Consider the following 18,358-nt stretch of genomic DNA (forward strand, 5'->3'; position numbering starts at 1 on the left):
CGTGAGAAGGTTGAGAAAGCATGATAATTTTGGCTACAGTTTTATCACTGAAAATCCTGAATGTTTTGAATGAATTAGACTTTCTAACTGGACCCATCTGTGCAGATAAACATTGATGAGTCAGAATGTTTATGTAATGTTAAAATAATGTAGAATTTTAATTTTTGTTTTTCAGAATCGCCGGCAGATATACGACATGTTGGCACGTCTTCTGGAGGATTCAAAATGTCCGACCGTAAGTTTTCCGCACCCGTTCTGGGAACAACGGCCGCTCAAGCCCAGGCGTTTGAGCAGCACATAGCCCGCTGTGATGAAGTAGAAAATATTCCAGAAGTTGTGGAAGACACAGAAGAAATCCTACCTCCCCCTATGCACAGGTAAGGAAATGTCAACGCCTTCAGTGCTTCGTTGACATGAGTTGTTGTGCATTGACATGAGCTGTTGTGCGTTCCCATGGACTATGAGATTCCACTGCCTTCAGTATGAAGTTCACACTCCCATGGGTATTATAGACTTACACTGTACAACATAGAGAGCAAAACCAAAGCAGTGACCACAGTTCAAAAATTTGTCATATACTTGCCTTTGGCCAGGGGGTTTGATTGCTATCAGTTTTCCTGCCAGATTTCAATAGTAGCCATTTTGTTTCTTCCAAATGTAGGCCTAAGTATAAAGTGCCGTCAAACAGGAGACGCAAATAAAAAACTGCAAAACTTTATAACCAATGTAAGTGTCAAGATAACATGTATTTTTTATTCTGCAGTCCTTGCGAGATCAATTTTTGGTCCATGACTTCTACATATCCATTGCATTCAGGATTTCAAGGTTCATTAGTTCATGTTTTGATTCCTAATGTTGACTATCATTCTAAATTTAAAACACAGTAATTGAGCTAAAAATTCACCGCGCTAAGAGCTTTTATAAAAGCATTAGAAAAGTCATGAAATATTACTTTTGATCCTGTGACTTTCATTTTTCCATGAAGATATCATCCTACCCTTCGAAAAGACTCAAAAACATAACTCTGAGGACAGTAAAACGCTTGGAGTCAGGCAAAATAAGTAAGTTTTAAATTAAATTTTTAAATAAATTTTACATCTAATATTATAATGTAATGAAACTTTCCATGTCGTCTTTTTGCTTTTGCAGGAAGATGCGGAATCATAGTACAGGAAATGCCTCATTGTCACCTACGAGGGAGTCTGATGATGATCTGCCACCCCCACCACCCCCGCCCCCAATCTGTGACGAGGACTTACCCGGCACACCTGTAGATTCACCCTACCTGTCGTACCTGGGCCGCAGTGTGGCAAGTAACAAGACCCCTTCCAGTAACATGTCCACAAAGACGGAGGACTCTGAGGATGATCCTAAGCGCAAACTTAAGGTACACATGACTTGATTCCAAATTTCCGTAAGAAATTCTGACCTAGAAGAACTAGAATTGAGCTCTAAACGGAAGTCTGTAATGTTAATAGATGCATTTGAAGGACCCTATGCTTTTATTTATCTACCTCATGATGCGTTTGTTCTACTCGTGCGTAGCTATGCACCACTCGAAAGCACTATCTGGCTTATTGGACGCAGGCACAGTGTCCATGTCAAACAATTGCTGATTAATTGCTGATAGCAGATTGCATTGTATATTGTTCATACTTTAAAAGGGCTTGTATTTTGGTTGCAGAATGCAACTTTCACCACTGTAAGGGAATGATTGTCGTCTTAGTAGGTCTAGGCACCTTGTCACATCCCGAGTATTATCAGCTCAAAGCCAAAAAAACAATTAACTTTACATTTACATACTGAGACTTAGTTTAATACAGTGTTGAATTTGTGAAAAGAGTGCAAATATAATGTGTTTTATAGATGACTCTTAAATCAGTACAGATGGTTTCAGTGGTTGCAAAAAATTAACTATTTATACCGTCAAATATTTTGTAAAGGCTCCCCTATTGGAAACTGTAATGGCATTTGTGGGGTGATCTTTTATAGATCCCGAGTTGTCCTCTATCATTACTGCTGTGAGTCTTCTGGTATTCCACTTACAATCTGTAGTTGGCTGCTCGCTCACAGCAGGAACACAGAGATTACTGCAAATTTAGATCTAAAAAAGTAAAAATGGAAGGCTGCTATTGGAGATCACTGCCAGCAATTGTCTGATTTTTTCTTCTATCACAAACCAAAAATAGAATTGTTTTCATCTCTTTTAACCAGTTTTAAAACTGCATCAATTTCTAATTCTTTTTTTTTTCTTGTCAGAGCTCTTTTTTTTTCCCTCATTTATTTCAGGCTTTGCAGTTTTTGTTACTGCTTTGATTTTGTTTTGTTTTGTTTTGTTTTTTCATTTTGAAGATGTTTTATTTTAAAATTGGTAAAGTTAATGCTATGGATGGTCACAAAGCTGGAGATTATAAAACTTTTAACTTTTTCAGTAATGACCATTTACTGTTGTGTACAAAACCAGTGTTGCTAGGTCTTTAAATTTTGTCATGTTAGTGATTATGTGCAGTGCTTTCCTGCAGTATCTATTTGGGTTTCCTGCGGTACCTACTTGGGGTTCCTGCAGTATCTACTTGGGTTTCCTGCAGGATCTTCTTGGGTTTCCTGCAGTATCTACTTGATTTCCTGCAGGATCTTCTTGGGTTTCCTGCAGGATCTACTTAGGTTTCCTTCAGGATAAATTTGGGTTTGTTCCAGGATCTACCTGGGTTTCCTCCATCAGTATATCTGTAGACTTCTTTTAGATGGCCTCTATGTGGAAAGATATGAAAGCAACCTGCGGATGATCATGGGTCTGTCCGCACCACTATGGTGGCCATCATTATATAAGTGAAAATATTCTTGAGAATGACCTAAAACACCGATCAGATAAATCAACGAACTTCTGTTAGATGTGGACGCTTGTTGACAGAGTGGTTAAAAGTGTTTAACTTGAGACAGTGTTTTTCGTCCGATTCCAAGTTACACGGGATTAGCAAAAATTCGTTACTGCAATAATTGTCACTGTCGTCAATGACAAAACACAAATGGAGGTAGAGTCGCATTGTTTATGATGCATGTCTTATTGTTGTCCTCCTTCAGCGCACACCAATGGACAGGTCGTATTTCATTGCCAAGGAATTGCTGATGACAGAGAGAACGTACAAAAAAGACATGGAGGTGCTAACAGTGGTATGTACTGATAAGTTTTAAACTTCATTTCTGATGTAACCCTGCCATATGTACGTGTGTTCTTCCCATTCTGTCGTTTTCGAGTAAGCTGGCCCTTAAGATAAAATATTTGCTTTCTCGCAAACCCTTAAATGATTAAATGCATTATCACCATTTTACATTTCTTGAGTTAGCTGGCATGAAAAGTTCAATGATTTCCTCCAGTATTACTTCAAGCTGCCTATTTTATATCTCTCGTGAATGTGGCAAAATAAAATGCTGAAATATTCCGTCAAAATGAAGCTTTTGTGTTTCCGAAGATACTCCACTTGCGTAGTGCTGTATTTCACTGAAGTTTGGCATGTAAAAATGAACTTTAAGAGACTCATAAAGGCCTTGTTAATGTTATTGTATGTTAAATGTGATGACGACACGGCATTTTGAGTATTCCTGGTCCAAAGACGTCTAATAAATTGGAATTAACCTGTTTATCGAATTCTGCATAAGCCATAGTGCTAAAGTACGTCTAATTTACGACTATTTGAGCATTTACGTAAACAGTTAAAATAAAATCCTAAGTGAGGTAACCTGAATAGAGGCCATATTTTACCAGTTATGTGTGACCATTCACCAGCTATCACTCTGTTATCGCTGCTCTGGTTTTACTGTCTATGGGGTATGTTTGGAATTATATTGAAATGATACTTTTGTTGTGTTGGATGAGAAATTAATCAAATTTCAAATCAAAAAGAACCTCTCTTAAGTGGTTCAATAAGGTGGATGAAGCATTCAGATTCAAGCAACTGTGAAAAATGCTAAACTGTAGATGAAATGCTGTATGTGAAACTTAGCTGTGGATCTACTGGACCTCACTTCACTTTAGTGCCAAATTCTAGGTCGCTTCAATTGTAAGGAGTCAGGTCTCTGTGGTGTCAGATATGCTGGCTTGCAAACAAAATTGAATATCCATTTAACAGTATTCAAGAAATTTTACCAAAACGTGAACATGTGGGATGAGATATTTACATTGTTGGTCAAAAGAGATATTGTACAAGTAAATACTTCCCAGTTTATTTTATTTTAATATGGCACTAAACACCATTCAAACAGAGTCTATCTGTCTGTCGATCCGTCTGTTCTATCTGTCTGTCCATCTGTCTGTCCCTCCGTCTGTCCCTTCATCTGTGTGTCCCTCCGTCTGTCCATCCGCCTGTCCCCCCGTCTGCCCGTCCGTCTGTCCATCCGCCTGTCCCTCTGTCTGCTCCATCTGTCTGTCCATCCACCTGTCCATCCACCTGTCCCTCCGTCTGTCCATCTGCCTGTCCCTCCATCTGTCCATCCTCCTGTCCATTCGCCTGTCCCTCCGTCTGTCCATCCGCCTATCCCTCCATCTGTTCATCTGTCTGTCCCTTCAACTGTCCCTTCATTCGTCTGTCCATCCGCCTGTATTTCCGTCTGTCCATTCCCCTGTCCCTCCGTCTGTCCCTCCATCTGTCCATCCGCCTGTCCCTCCATCTGTCCATCCGTCTGTCCCTCCGTCTGTCCCTCCGTCTGTCCATGTGATGGATTCAATTCGGTTTTTATAAACTTCTATGACTGTCACTTCTTGTTTTAAAGCCAGTGTTTGCACATTTAGCATGAAGCTATGAATGTGATTGTTTGATTTAATTTATAGCATTTCCGGCATGCCGTCACCGGGGACGACCTGATGCCGCGGTATTTGGCTCACTTGTTGTTTTCTCTCACGGAGCCAATCTACGAATACCACTGTAACCTGCTGAAAGACATTGACGCCAGGGTATCCATGTGGTGAGTGTCCATTGTTACAAGATCTCACGGTAGTTGAAATTCCTTATTCCACACTAGAGCATGTACATAGTATGGTGGAAGTTAGGTATTCCCACAGGATCTCTGCTGTTTTTTTTTTAATTATCGTTTCTTTGCTTGTAGGATGTTTCTTTGTTGTTGTTTTTTTTTGTTGGGGGGTGGGGGGGGGGTCTTTTTTCCTTTTTATTTTCCTTTTTTGTCGCTGAGTGGAGGTGAAAAATATGAAACCACCCACATACATGGACATAATAACTCCTTGTACAACATATTCCAACAATTCTGAGACCCACCAACAGGGCTCGAGAGATGGATGCATCTGCATCTAAAAAAAAACCTCATATTTCCTGTTGGCTCCAAAACAAGGTAACAAATTTGTAAGGATTGTGATACATTTTATTCCTAATAGATTTGGATTAATTTTTATTACTGTTCATATGCTCAATTTAACCTAAAGTTTCAACTCTAAGAACATTTGAATGAGTGCCAACACTTTAGTCCTTCTGATAGGAAATGATCAAACTTTACAAGTCCTGTAAGGCGAATGAATCAGTCAGAATGACGGAAAACGTGTGAATTGAAAAAGATTAACTTAAAGAAGAAGAAAACACAAAGTGATGAAAATATTGAAATAAACAGCATGACAAGTTATTTGTAAATATGATCTTCAATATTTTTGGCAATTTTTGCATTCAGGAGAGATGGGTATTTGAAAATATTTTTGTATCATAGGTATTTGGTATATATCATCTTTGCATTGTAAATACCCATCATACAAAAATTATTTTCAAATGTCTTTCTCATTAAAGAAAGATCGCAAAAAAATATTTAATACCATGTATATAACTAACTTTTCAAATTTCTCATCTGAACTTCATGTAATTTTCATGTTTTCTGCACCTTTCAGGGTAAATTCAGTGCTTGATTCTTTTTAATACCACTCATTCATTAAATATTTATAACTTTTGTGAGACATTCTTGTTACTGTGTCTTTTCAGGGAAGGAAAATCCAATGCTCATTTAAATGGTGATTGTCAAAGGATTGGAGACATTCTCCTCAAATTCACACAAAATCTGGAGGTATGTTTCTCCCCCCGCCCCCTCTCTCCCTCAGACTTCTTTCTTTTACTTTTGCTCCTCAGGGGGGTTGGGTGGTTATGCAGCTAAAACATTGTTCAGGGCGGAGTTAAGAAGCTGCTGCTGAGGTCTCAGGCTCCTATCAAGATCTGGGATGGTTTACTGTTGTTTATTAAAAGAAAACAGTGGCTGTGTTTTTCTCTGGCCATGAGTGGGTGGGAAGGTCCACCAGCAGCCTGCGGATGGTCATGGTTTCCCCCCGGGATCTGTTTGGTTTCCTCCCACCATAACGCTGACTGCAGTCGTATAAGTGAAATATTCTTGAGTATGGCATAAAACACCAAACAAATAAATGAAGCATTTTGTTCCAAGAATGCATGGTTATTACTTGGTTGTGATCGAAAAGTAATAAATAACCTTTTTCTCCACAACAGAGGCATTAATAAAGGCAAAAGATTGTCATTATATATTACTTTTGGTGCTTACATTTTTCCGGTAGGATATCACCCTACCTTCCAATCACACGCTAAAATGCCTTTCTAAGAACAGTACTGCTCATAGTATTCAGTGCAGTGTTTTATGTGATATTTTGTACCTGTCTGTTTTTTTCTTGTAGATGTACAGAAGTTACCTCTACCGTCAAGAGGAGGTTATCACCGAATTAGATCAGGCGTGTAAGAAGAGCAAAAAATTTGAGGCGGCATATAAAAAGTTTGAGGGGCAGAAAGTTTGTTACCTCCCTTTGAACACGTTCCTGTTGAAACCTGGACAGCGGTTGCTACATTACAAGCTTTTGTTGGAACGTAAGTTAAACATCTTTCATGAGAATGTACATGGTTGGGGCATCTGCGGTGTACCCTGGGCACTGCCCAGTTTCCTCCCACCATAATGCTGGTCACTGTTGTATAAGTGAAATATTCATGAATACAGCATAAAACACCAATCACATAAATAAATAAAGTGAGTGAGTGAGTGCTTGGGGGTTTAACGTCGTACTCAACAATTTTTCAGCCATATGACGACGAAGGAATCATTAGGGTGCATGTACGTGTGATGTGCCTCCTTGTTGCAGGACGGATTTCCACCGCTCTTTTATTTAGTGCTGCTTCACTGAGATGACTTACCGAAGGCAAGTAAGCCGCCCCGCCCGAGCCATTATACTGATACGGGTCAACCGGTCGTTGCACTATCCCCTTCATGCTGAACGCCAAGCGAGGAAGTTACAACTTCCTCTTTTAAAGTCTTAGGTGTGACTCGATCAAGGATTGATCCTGGATTTACCGGTCCCGAAGCAGGGGCTCTACCAACTGTGCTATCCGGGCCGGTCATAAATAAATAAAACGTACATATAAGTTTATTAGATTGTAAATTTGCCATCTTTTATTCATGATGTAAGTTTACAAGTTTCTATTAGAACATAACATCATAAGCTTTTATTGTAACTTATGTTGACCAACTTTTACTTAAAGTGCAAATTTATAAATCATGTAGGACTAGAATCTTTTGCTAATATTTATGTTTATAGGAAGCTTTTAGGAGAAGTTCATGTGTCTCTTGGGCCATAGTGCATCAGTTCTTTTAAAAGAGTTTTCGTCTCCCACCTTTGGATTGTCGTGGGTTTCCCCCAGGCCCAGCTGGGCTTCCATAATGCCGGCCACCATCATAGAAGTGAAATATTTTTGCGTACAGCGTAAAACGCCAGTGAAATAAAAAAAAATTTTCAAAGGGTCCAGGGAGATAGAACATATTCTGATGTGTAGTTTAATTTAAACAGGCCATAGGGGAGATTTTAGGACTAAAATTATATAGGGCAAGTCCAATCAAAGTTTTCAAAGTAAAGTTCCTTAGATTTGTATAGCAGGTCACATTACAAATTTATAAACTTCAGACTTCTTTTAACGATTTGAGAAGTACAGGTACAAGTCTGTTGTTTATTGAAATAATTTGATCATGTCTCTAAAATAGCCTCTTTAAGATTAGTGTTGTCGATTTACTTTGATCCATAAATCCATGTGATATTTTCTGCATACATCTGGTTAAATAAAGTTCAAATTGACTGACTTCTGGGATCAGAAACTTGGAAATTCCTGTTTCAATATTGTTTCAAGATTACTAGCTTTTATTTGCATTGCAGCTTAAAAGTTCACAAGATATTGTCTGCATACATCCTGTTTCTGTTCTCAGGCCTTGTGAAACATTACCAGTCGGATCATGTGGATGTCCAGGACAGCAGAGGTAAGGAAAACACTCTACATGGTTAATTCTTGTTTCAGGCTCCCTGAGGTTGCTGGTTCAAATCCAGCCCTTGCTAGCTCAACGGTGGCTTTTAAGTTAGGAAGTAGTCGCCTTTGTGACAGAGGTGGTTAACATACCAGTAAGGCGTAATGACCTAGGAGCCTCTCATCAATGCGATCCCTGTGAGTTCAAGTCCAGCTCATGCTGGCGCCCTTTCTGGCTGTACATGGGAAGGTCTCTGAGCAACCTGTAGATGGTCGTGGGGTTTCCCTGGGCTTTGACCAGTTTCCTCCCACCATAATGCTGGCCGCAATAATATAAGTGAAGTATTTTTGAGTATGGCGAGAAACGCCAATCAAATAAATAAATAAGTCAGGAAGTCGATCAGACATTTAACTCCAGTCTTCCCCTGTCATGAGGTATAGTGTTCAAAATAATTAATTAAATTGATTTTTTTTGAACATTCAGTGCTTGCAAATTACAGATTTCAAATTGTCATTGTAATAAGAAAATTAAAGATGTTTGTAACCAAACGAAGTATATTTTTTGTAATTTGGCGCAACAAAGGTGCAATGTACAACCAAGGTATAATGTACAACCAGTGGAATGTATAACCAGGGTGGAAGGTACAGCTAGTGGAATGTACAGCCAAGGTATGATGTTCAACCAGTGGAGTGTTTAACCAAGGTGGAGTGTACAACCATGGCATAATGTATAAGCAAGGTGGAATGTACAACCAAGGTATAATGTACAACCAGTGGAATGTACAGCCAAAGTGGAAATATACAACCAAGATGGAATGTAAAACGGAGGTGGATTGTACAACCAGTGGAATGTATAACCAAGGTGGAATGTACAATATTGAAATGTATAACCAAGGTATAATGTACAACCAGTGGAATGTACAATCAAGGTATAATGTACAACCTGTGGAATGTATAACCAAGGTGGAATGTACAACCAAGGTATGTTGTACAACCAGTAGAATGTACAGCCAAAGTGGAAACATACAACCAAGATGGGATGTAAAACCAAGGTGGAATGTACAGCCAAGGTGCATTGTACAGCCAAGGTGCAATGAACAGCGAGTGCAATGTACAGCCAAGGTGGAATGTACAACCAAGGTTGAATGTACAACCAGTGATATGTATAACCAAGGTGGTATATACAACCAATGCGGAATAATTTACATTTCCTCATGTAGCAGGCTTAAATGTGACTATAGAGACATTTACACCCATCATCCAGTCTCAAAGAAGCTTAGCTTCTCTGATCAAAGGTGTTGGCTGGGAAGGCTTGGTAAGAAAATTATATCATGAAAAATGCATGAGAACAAAAGTACTGGTTGGAGTAGGATCGTCCATCTCTCCCTGGGCTAAACCTGTAAACATTGATCGCAATTTAGTGGAGGACCTAAAGAGAGGCTGCGGACTTGAAAGTTCAGACGTTATGTTGCGGAACGAGAGCTAAATAAGCTGCTGGACTATAAATAGTTGATTACTAAGATTATCTTGAGCGTGGCCTGGCCGTCAGATCCGTGTACCATTATTAAGTGTGTCAGAGTAAAGAGAAGTTATGACTGCATAGATGTAGGGGGTTAACACTAGTTGTGAACGACAGGGGAGTAACGGGGTGGGGGGCTACTACCAAACCACAGCCACTACTATCAGCCGTTTTACCCTACGGTACTTCAACTACACATTGGACGTACAGAATTTAAAGTGCAACTGACACGGTTTTTAGGATACTGAAAATAAAAAAAATACATTATTGGATAAAATTAAGGTAACAATTAAGCATACATATTGTTTTTGCTTTAAATGAACTTTTAGTAATGGGTTTATTTTGTTAAAAGTTGACTTTTGCCACTCCACAAGCGATCGACTGATGGTGTTAGTCCTAGACATCCTGGGATCATAAAGTCATGTGGTCAGATTAAAAACATAAAACACTTGTAACTCACACATATATGAACTGAGACGAGCATTAAGGAAAAGTGTTACCACTTGCCATCCTGTTCCCTTTGGTTTCTTTGTTAAAACCTCAATATAGTCTGTCATTTGGGTGGCAAAGAGCTAAATGCCATTACAGTGACGGAAATGTTAAGTACACCGAAAAAGTTTAAAAAACATTTTTAAAGGGATATAGAATCAATTTTGATTGATTGGTATAAGAGATTGGCTATGTGTAGGCTGTTAAGCAGAATTTTAGGTATAGCAGGGTTATTCAAGCATGACCCTGGCTGCATGGTTTAACCCAGAAAATCCTATCTCTGCTGTCAGTCAATCAGCTTTGATTCTGCATCCTCTTAAGGCCCCACTCTTTGTTGACATCAGCCTTAAAAAATGCTGTATAGATATTTTCATTTTCAAGCATATAATATTATTTTGGACATAACAAAAACATAGACATGCTACAGTACTCATGGTTCCACAGCAGTTAAGGAGATTTTGTCATCTTAACTCCTGCCAAATATTACCGACTGTTTGTTTCTGTATGCAAATGTGTTTTTTCTTGTCTTCCCCTTGATTAGGAGGAGTTGGTCTTTTTTTATTGGGACATTATACTCTGTGAACAGTATATTCATTCGACTTTGTATTTTCACTTTACCCAGTATTTTGACTTGGCCCAGTGATTTCACTTTGGCCAGTATATATTCATGCCAGTGTTTCCACTCATTACAGTATTTTGACTTGGCCCAGTAATTTCACTATTGCCAGTATATTTTCGTGCCAGTGTTTCCACTTATTACAGTGTTTCCATTCATTACAGTGTTTCCATTCATTACAGTAATTTCACTATGGCCAGTAATTTTTCGTGCCAGTGTTTCCACTCATTGCAGTATTTTCACTTGGGTCATTATTTGCACTCTGAGCTGTGTATTCATCATGTCCATTATTTTCACTGAAAGTGTTTTCATTGATCCCCTTCATCCTTTTTTGAGATTGCGTCATACTAATGGGGCTATTGTCTAATGATAATTTCGTTTCTTTCAGCTGCTCTCGCCAAACTGATGGAAGTCACATCAGCCTTCAGTGAATCCATGCGAAAAGTGGTCAGTTAAGTTTTTTCTTGTATCTGTTAATAACACAGATGTCTCAAATGAACCATATCTAGGCTCAGGGAACAACACAGCTACAGATTTGATCTTAACTCGTGGACTTTGCTCTTTATCTACGATTTGACCTAATTTCCATCATTTTCAAATTTTGGAAACATGGCTGCCGTACTTTCCCCAGGGAGAAATTATGGTATCTGAATAGAGTGACATGACAACTAGCGTTTGAATGTGTCGAAACTTTCATAAATTTAGCATTGTGTACTGTTTTGAAGTCATGACTAAGCCTGTGCTAACTGTACAAGTAAGTCAGCTTGGAGATCCCCTAATGCTTTTACGTTTTTTATTTGAATTTCAAGTAGATGAAAGTAAAATGAACAAATCTAAGAGCGAAATGTTTTTCAGCAAGGTAACAAACATGTTTTTACCTGCAATCTTATATCTTTCAATATGCCTGTGGTATGGGAAATAACTCCTGTAAGTGAATGACTGTAGAAAGTTGTTTCCCTTGAATAATGGTGTTGTCAATGTTGCAAATGCCTCAATGTTGCAAAAACACCCTCAATCTTTAAGAGGTCCTTTTTTTTAACTGGTTCAAGTGTGGCATTGTGACAAAAGAGGAGATTTTGAAGAGTATAGGGAGTATAGATATACTGATATAAAGGAATATTTTACCCCTACATACTGTAATCCTTCAACCTTTTCGCATGTGTGCAAACTGTTACTTCAAGAACATTTTGAAGACATTAATTCTTTGTAGACCCTAAAAAAAAATTTTTTTTTTTGTGAAACCCTGAAATTGGCCAGTCCAAACAATGTAGTTTTGTCTCCGAAATCCAATTAAAAATATGCATAAATTGCACTAATAGTTGCCCTTTCATATGCGAAAAGGTTGAGGAAGTAGTATAGATGTGTTTTGCATCTGAAAGCTATCTTCGTAAAATAACATGTAAGGAAGATTAATACAGTGTAGGTATTTTGAACATGCTTACTTATTGCAGAGCATAATTTGTCTGGCAGGGATGTTTTCACATATGTCAAATTTATTTTGTTCATTTTTTTCCCCCAGGATAATTTACAAAAATTGGTGGAGCTGCAGCGAGATTTGGTTGGCATTGATTCCATTGTTTCTATTGGCAGGGTAAGATATTTACTTGTGCTTAAACTTTTCCTTGGATTCTGATTTTCCATTACCTCGGAATCAGTTCAAAAACTTGAAAGTTTTGAATATGTCTGACTGAAAGATGTTTCAATTCGTTTCAGGAGTTTCTGAGGGAAGGATGTTTACAAAAATTCTCTAAAAAAGGTTATCAACAGAGAATGTTTTTCTTGGTAAGTATCAACTGTAGAATTTAGTAAATCTCAACTACCCTAGTTTCGTGGACACCTGGTGTGCTGTTTTTTAACCAATAGAAATGAACCAGGCATTTCAGGTACCAGTGTTGGTATTTGGTATTACAGACACTGTAATTTTTTAACCTTCTTGCATGTTTGCAAGGTATTTACTCAAGCATATTCTGACCCCATCAGTCTGTGTTGACGGATAAAATTATACTTTTGATAAAGCCCTCTAACTGTCTGATACAGGCATAGTTTTTACTCCAAAATCAAAGTAAAAATGTCCATAAATTGCACTGAAAGTTGCTCTTTCGTATGAGAAAAGGTTGAATTAACATAGTATGAACCATTATACTGTAAGTCTTCAGCCTCTAAAGCACTTTTTTCAGTGGAATTCCTGCATACAGTTATTCTGAAAATGGTGCTAAAAATGATTTGTTTGTGTCAGTAAAGATTGCGGCTTCGTAAAACTGTGTAAGTTATTTGTCTACACCCAGTTTCAAAATATGGGTTGCAGAGGCGGTTGAAAAAGTTGAAAAATTAGGGTATTTCAGTATCTTGATAACAAGAAATATAAATTGATATCATGGTTATTATGAACAGGTGTATTTCAGTTTGCATACCTCAACAAGTATATTTTGAGGTCATTGCAAGTCTCAATTTTATATGCATTATGTATATTTTGGTATCTTGACACATCTCAGCAGGTATAGTTTATTGTTTTTACAAGTCTCAAAAAATATACTTTATATTTTCACAAGTTTCAACAGGTATATTTTGATGTGTTGGTATGTGTATGTGTATTTTTTGGTGTTATTGTTAGTATCAACAGGTATATTTTGCTAGAAAATTTGAATTGACATCTGGCAGTAACACATAATTGTACCTGTATCTTAACATTTCATTCGATGTTCTTTAAGAAACTGTACAGATATGTATATTGGATCAGATATTGAGTTATCTTATCGCTCTGTGGTAGTTAAGTGTAGGTTTTAATTAACACATCGTGATAATGATCTTTGCAGCTTTTGAATGTTCGACAGGCTTCCTAAAACATGTTGCATTTTTCTCCGCAGTTCTCTGACATGCTAGTCTATACAAGTCGGACGGCCACTCCTCTGCTACAGTTCAAAGTTCATGGCCAGCTCCCGCTAAGAGGCATGATTGTAAGTATGAATCTCTCCCTCATTATGACCGGCCTGGATAGCACAGTTGGTAGAGCGTCCACCTGTTGTTGGTGGATGAATCTGCCTACAAATCTGAAAATTTGTTGAGCACGACGTTAAATCCCAAGCAAGCACTCACACCAGTCGCGTTGTATGAAGTTTGGGAACTACTGATAGCCTGTGATGTATATAATACAGGGACGGACATGGTGTGATGCTGGATGTTAACCAGGTCAACACAGTGTCATGGTTTTCACTGAATAATTGCAAATTTCCGAGTGCAAAAAGGTTTCCCTACTGAGACTAGGGAAAGTATGTGCAAATTTGGGCAACACCAATATTGTGAAAACTTTAGGAAACACATTCGTGACTGAGGCGTTTTGAAGCACAGGTTGTAATCAAGCTTGTTATAATGATAAAAAAGGTGTATCAGTACACTAAGGTTGTGGTAAATTTAGTACCTTTCAATTAGAAACCACACGACCATGCCCCTGCCCTTATGGAGAACCTATCTGTCACGACTTTGAAAAGTAGACTCTGGAAATTTGCAACCAACCTGCAGATGCACGTGGATTTTCTCCGGGCACCCGGTTTCATCCCACCATAATGCTGGCAGCTGTGTTATTTGTGAAATATTCTTGAGTACGGAGTAAAACACCAGTCAAATAAATAAATAACTAGAATAAACAAATAACTAGAATAAATAACTAGAAAAGAAGTCATTTAATCTGTACTTTAAATCTTTAGCCATGATATAGGCTTGTATTGGTTACATTTGTAACAGTGCGACCTGGAAATCAGTTCCTTCAATTCGTTTTTTTTTTTCCCTCAGGTGGACGAGACAGACAATTTCAAAATGGCTGTTGAAAATAGTTTTACAATTTATGGTGGGAACAGATGTTTACTTGTGGCTGCCAGGTAAGTTTGGCTACAAGAATATAATCATCTTGATCAAGGATTAAACATTCTAGAAAAAAGCAAAGATAAAATGCATGCTTTGTGGCTTTTTACGCACCTGCAGAAATACAGTGTTAGACGTCCAGGTAAACAAACAAATTCAATTTTACATCTTCAGTTCCTTGAATATCTATGTTATATACTTTGATGTTTGTGCGAAACAAACAATTACATGGATTAGCTTCGTCTGAATATATTTCTTCCACAGGATCAATTTTTATTATTATTATTTTTTTAAATTATTATTATTATTTTTTATTATTATTATTTAGTACCCCTGAGGAGAAGGATAAATGGATTGAAGATCTGAATGAGGCCGTTCAGATCGCCAAATCCAAGTCAGATGACAAGCTACAGTACGCCAGTCTCAAGTCCAGTGCCAGTAAGTACCATGGAAGACTATCTATGCGCAGTAAACATTTTTGTTTGGTAAGTTATATCTCTGAACATGCAAAACTGCACTTATTATTATGCAATACAATAAGATAGATTGAATTTCTGACATTTTATTAGCTCGTTCTGGCCGGAGCAAGAGTTGACTCAAGAGTCCGGCTGAATTTGAATGAGTAATGGATTCTATGTAGTTTTGAAGATTATTGTTAGAAAAGGTATCAAATAAACAAAAGATAATAGCAACAAAACCATTATCCTATTTACTTTTATTTCCGATCATTTTAAAGAAGCATAATTTTGCAGAAAGGGAAATTGAGAGCAAAAATAGAATAAAAAATTGAGAGTAAAACGTGTACTGTTTACAAGATTACCTCTGACCATGGAGTATAAATTAACTGATTCTGTCCATGATTTGATGTGTTGAGGAATAACTTGTTTTCGTTTGGGTTATCCTGGTCAAGGCTCGTCGGAGAATGTAGACGGGATAGACGGTCATGAGGAGAGCAACCACTCACCCTCCACACCGGAGAAGCAGATCCAGCATCGGGCCAACACCACTATGCATGTTTGCTGGCACCGCAACACCAGCGTCAGCATGAGGGATCACGAACGCGCCATCAAGGTGAGGCACAGGTGCACTGGTCACCTGTGTGTGGAGTGTGGCAGGAGACAAATCTCAATGCGGACAGTTACAACGTTCATGTCAATCTGGGACGCTGTTGACTCATGTTACCATAAAGGAAGTAATCTGCAGTTGTCTCCACAACCAGTGAGGCCCTGTGGCCGAGGTGGATATTGTGCCAGCATGGTGCAATAACCAATAGGAGCCTCTCACCAACAAAGTTGCTGTGAGCTCAAGTCCAACTCATGCTGACTTCCTCTCTGGCAAATATAGGGGAAGCTTTGTCAGCAATCTGTAGACGGTTGGGGGTTTTCTCTGCTCAGTTTCCTCCCACACTGATGGTTTCATAAGTCAAATATTCCTGAGTACAGCATCAGATAAATACAATGGCAGATCTCCCCCCCACTATTCATCCAGTGGACTTCTCTCTTGTCGGTTGTATTGCTGAGCACCCAAGAAAGTGTAGTGCCAAGTATTCAGGTAATTGTGCATGTGTTTGCAAATTAACTGATAATGACACCAGACAGGACACTGTACTTGGATAACCAAGGGATTGCACTCCTCACAACCAGTTGGCCCTTAACCACTGTAGTCCTGTGTTTGAATTCACCTTGCTGTTACAGCCGTGGTTTTACGTCAGGTTTGTTATGCACCTGAGAAAAAATGCGGTTTGCTCTGGGCAGTTTGGTTTCCCCCGTTGATAAATTTGACTGCTGTGATGTGATATAAATGATAAATTCTTCAGTCTTGTATAGACACCGATCAAATAAATAATTAAATCGTTGCTAATTAAACTTATCAGCCAGCTATGGTGCATATATTAATCACAGATGTACGAATATTCAAATGTGCTCCTGTTTTTTTTTGTCATTTCAGAACCAGCTGAGTGGATACTTGTTAAGGAAGTTCAAAAATAGCAATGGCTGGCAGAAGCTCTGGGTTGTTTTTACGAATTTTTGTCTGTTCTTCTACAAAACATACCAGGTGAGTGGATGAACGATTGTTACCTACAGGAAACAGACATATTATTCATTGATTTTCAGTGTGCCAAAATGTGAAGTATATTTCTTTAGTGTGTAATGCTCCATTCAGACATATGTTTTGTGATTCATACATGTTAAAAGTAAATATTACTCCGAAGAAAAGCTTTTCAGTGTGATTCTGCTTAAATTTTAAAGACATCTTAAATATTAAATTCCACGAATGGTCGTAGTTTTCCTCAGGCCTGTGCCTGGTTTCCCCCCACCATAATGCTGACCACCGTCATATAAGTGAAATATCCTTGTGAGTGAGGGAGTGCTTGGGGTTTAACGTCGTACTCAACAATTAAATATCCTTGTGTACAGCGTAAAACTTCAATCAAATAAATAAATAAATATTCAATGAGCGTATAGTTAACTTATTTAGTGGAGCTTTTGATGAAATGAAAGGAGTAAAACAAGGTCCTGTGGATAACTCTTTGATACGTAGACATTTGACATATGTCACAAGTCTGAGGAACAACAGGCACTGCATGAAGATGGTTTAATAGAACATTAATTTAGAATGTAATGTGCAATTCCTGATAATACGTAAAGTAAAGAATGTTTTTTAATTAAAATTCTTTATTGCTTTAAAATTGCCAAAAGTATAGTTACGATAATTGAGCCGTTTTAATTTTAGTACCTGAACAGTAGTCAAGGTGTGTTGTTGTTTTTTTTTTCTTGTAGGATGACTATCCATTGGCCAGTCTACCACTGCTGGGTTACGCCGTCAGCACGCCTGACGATGAAGATGGCATCCACAAAGACAACGTGTACAAGTTACAGTTTAAAAATCATGTCTATTTCTTCAGAGCCGATAGTCAGTACACCTTTGAGAGGTGAGGAAAGAAGAGCTGTTCAGACAGTCATCATGTATAGTGTTACTGGGTGGTGTGTAGTGTCTGGTGTCTTTGACATGACACTTCAGTGATGGCAGCACCTTGGAGGCATGGACTCTTCCTGCCACAAGAATACACAGTATATGTACATGCACCTAATGACTCCTCATCGTCATATGACTGAAAAATTGTGAAGTACGACGTTAAACCCCAAGCGTACGTACATACATACATACATACATACATACATACATACATAAAACTCCAGTCATAAATTGCAAGAGCTTAAAAAGTCAAACTCAAAACAGGTCTCAAATTGTGGTTGTAACATTGTTCTTGGGTAAAGAATTGGTGTATAAATTTTATACTGTCCAGAGCAAAACATTTAAAGCAGTGTATGAATTTTTAGCAAAAGTTTTGGAGATGTTTGATAAATCTGGGCCTGGAGCTTGTTTTTAACTCTGTAAAACCCTTATTCCTCAAATGTATAAATTTCTTAAAACACACCTCTGTCTGTAAATTAGGCATTGTGTATAGTCTGCAGAAATAGCCTTACCTGTTGTCTGTAAACTAGGCAATGTGTATGGTCTGCAGAAGTAGCCTTAGCTGTTTGTCTGTAAACTAGGCAATGTGTATAGTCTGCAGAAGTAGCTTTAGCTGTTGGTCTGTAAACTAGG

The 18,358-nt window shown here is 38.2% G+C and overlaps 1 protein-coding gene across 3 annotated transcripts in view; it reads left to right on the top strand.

Annotated features, from left to right (window-relative positions):
• Positions 1-18,358, top strand: part of LOC135479181 (FERM, ARHGEF and pleckstrin domain-containing protein 2-like) — a 156,341-nt gene that overhangs the window by 137,251 nt on the left and 732 nt on the right. For 2 of the 3 annotated variants that reach the window (XM_064758956.1, XM_064758958.1), the window contains 16 exons: positions 176-377; positions 1,150-1,387; positions 3,082-3,171; positions 4,826-4,959; positions 5,973-6,054; positions 6,668-6,854; positions 8,236-8,286; positions 11,283-11,341; positions 12,414-12,485; positions 12,608-12,676; positions 13,759-13,848; positions 14,681-14,766; positions 15,078-15,187; positions 15,654-15,820; positions 16,697-16,804; positions 17,530-17,681. In XM_064758956.1, coding sequence (XP_064615026.1) covers positions 176-377; positions 1,150-1,387; positions 3,082-3,171; positions 4,826-4,959; positions 5,973-6,054; positions 6,668-6,854; positions 8,236-8,286; positions 11,283-11,341; positions 12,414-12,485; positions 12,608-12,676; positions 13,759-13,848; positions 14,681-14,766; positions 15,078-15,187; positions 15,654-15,820; positions 16,697-16,804; positions 17,530-17,681 — 1,897 coding nt within the window. The remainder of the gene's footprint in view (positions 1-175; positions 378-1,149; positions 1,388-3,081; positions 3,172-4,825; positions 4,960-5,972; positions 6,055-6,667; positions 6,855-8,235; positions 8,287-11,282; positions 11,342-12,413; positions 12,486-12,607; positions 12,677-13,758; positions 13,849-14,680; positions 14,767-15,077; positions 15,188-15,653; positions 15,821-16,696; positions 16,805-17,529; positions 17,682-18,358) is intronic. The other variant, XM_064758957.1, reaches the window with a different exon arrangement.

Source organism: Liolophura sinensis, chromosome 12, assembly GCF_032854445.1.
Source record: "Liolophura sinensis isolate JHLJ2023 chromosome 12, CUHK_Ljap_v2, whole genome shotgun sequence".
NCBI classification, from domain to species: domain Eukaryota; kingdom Metazoa; phylum Mollusca; class Polyplacophora; order Chitonida; family Chitonidae; genus Liolophura; species Liolophura sinensis.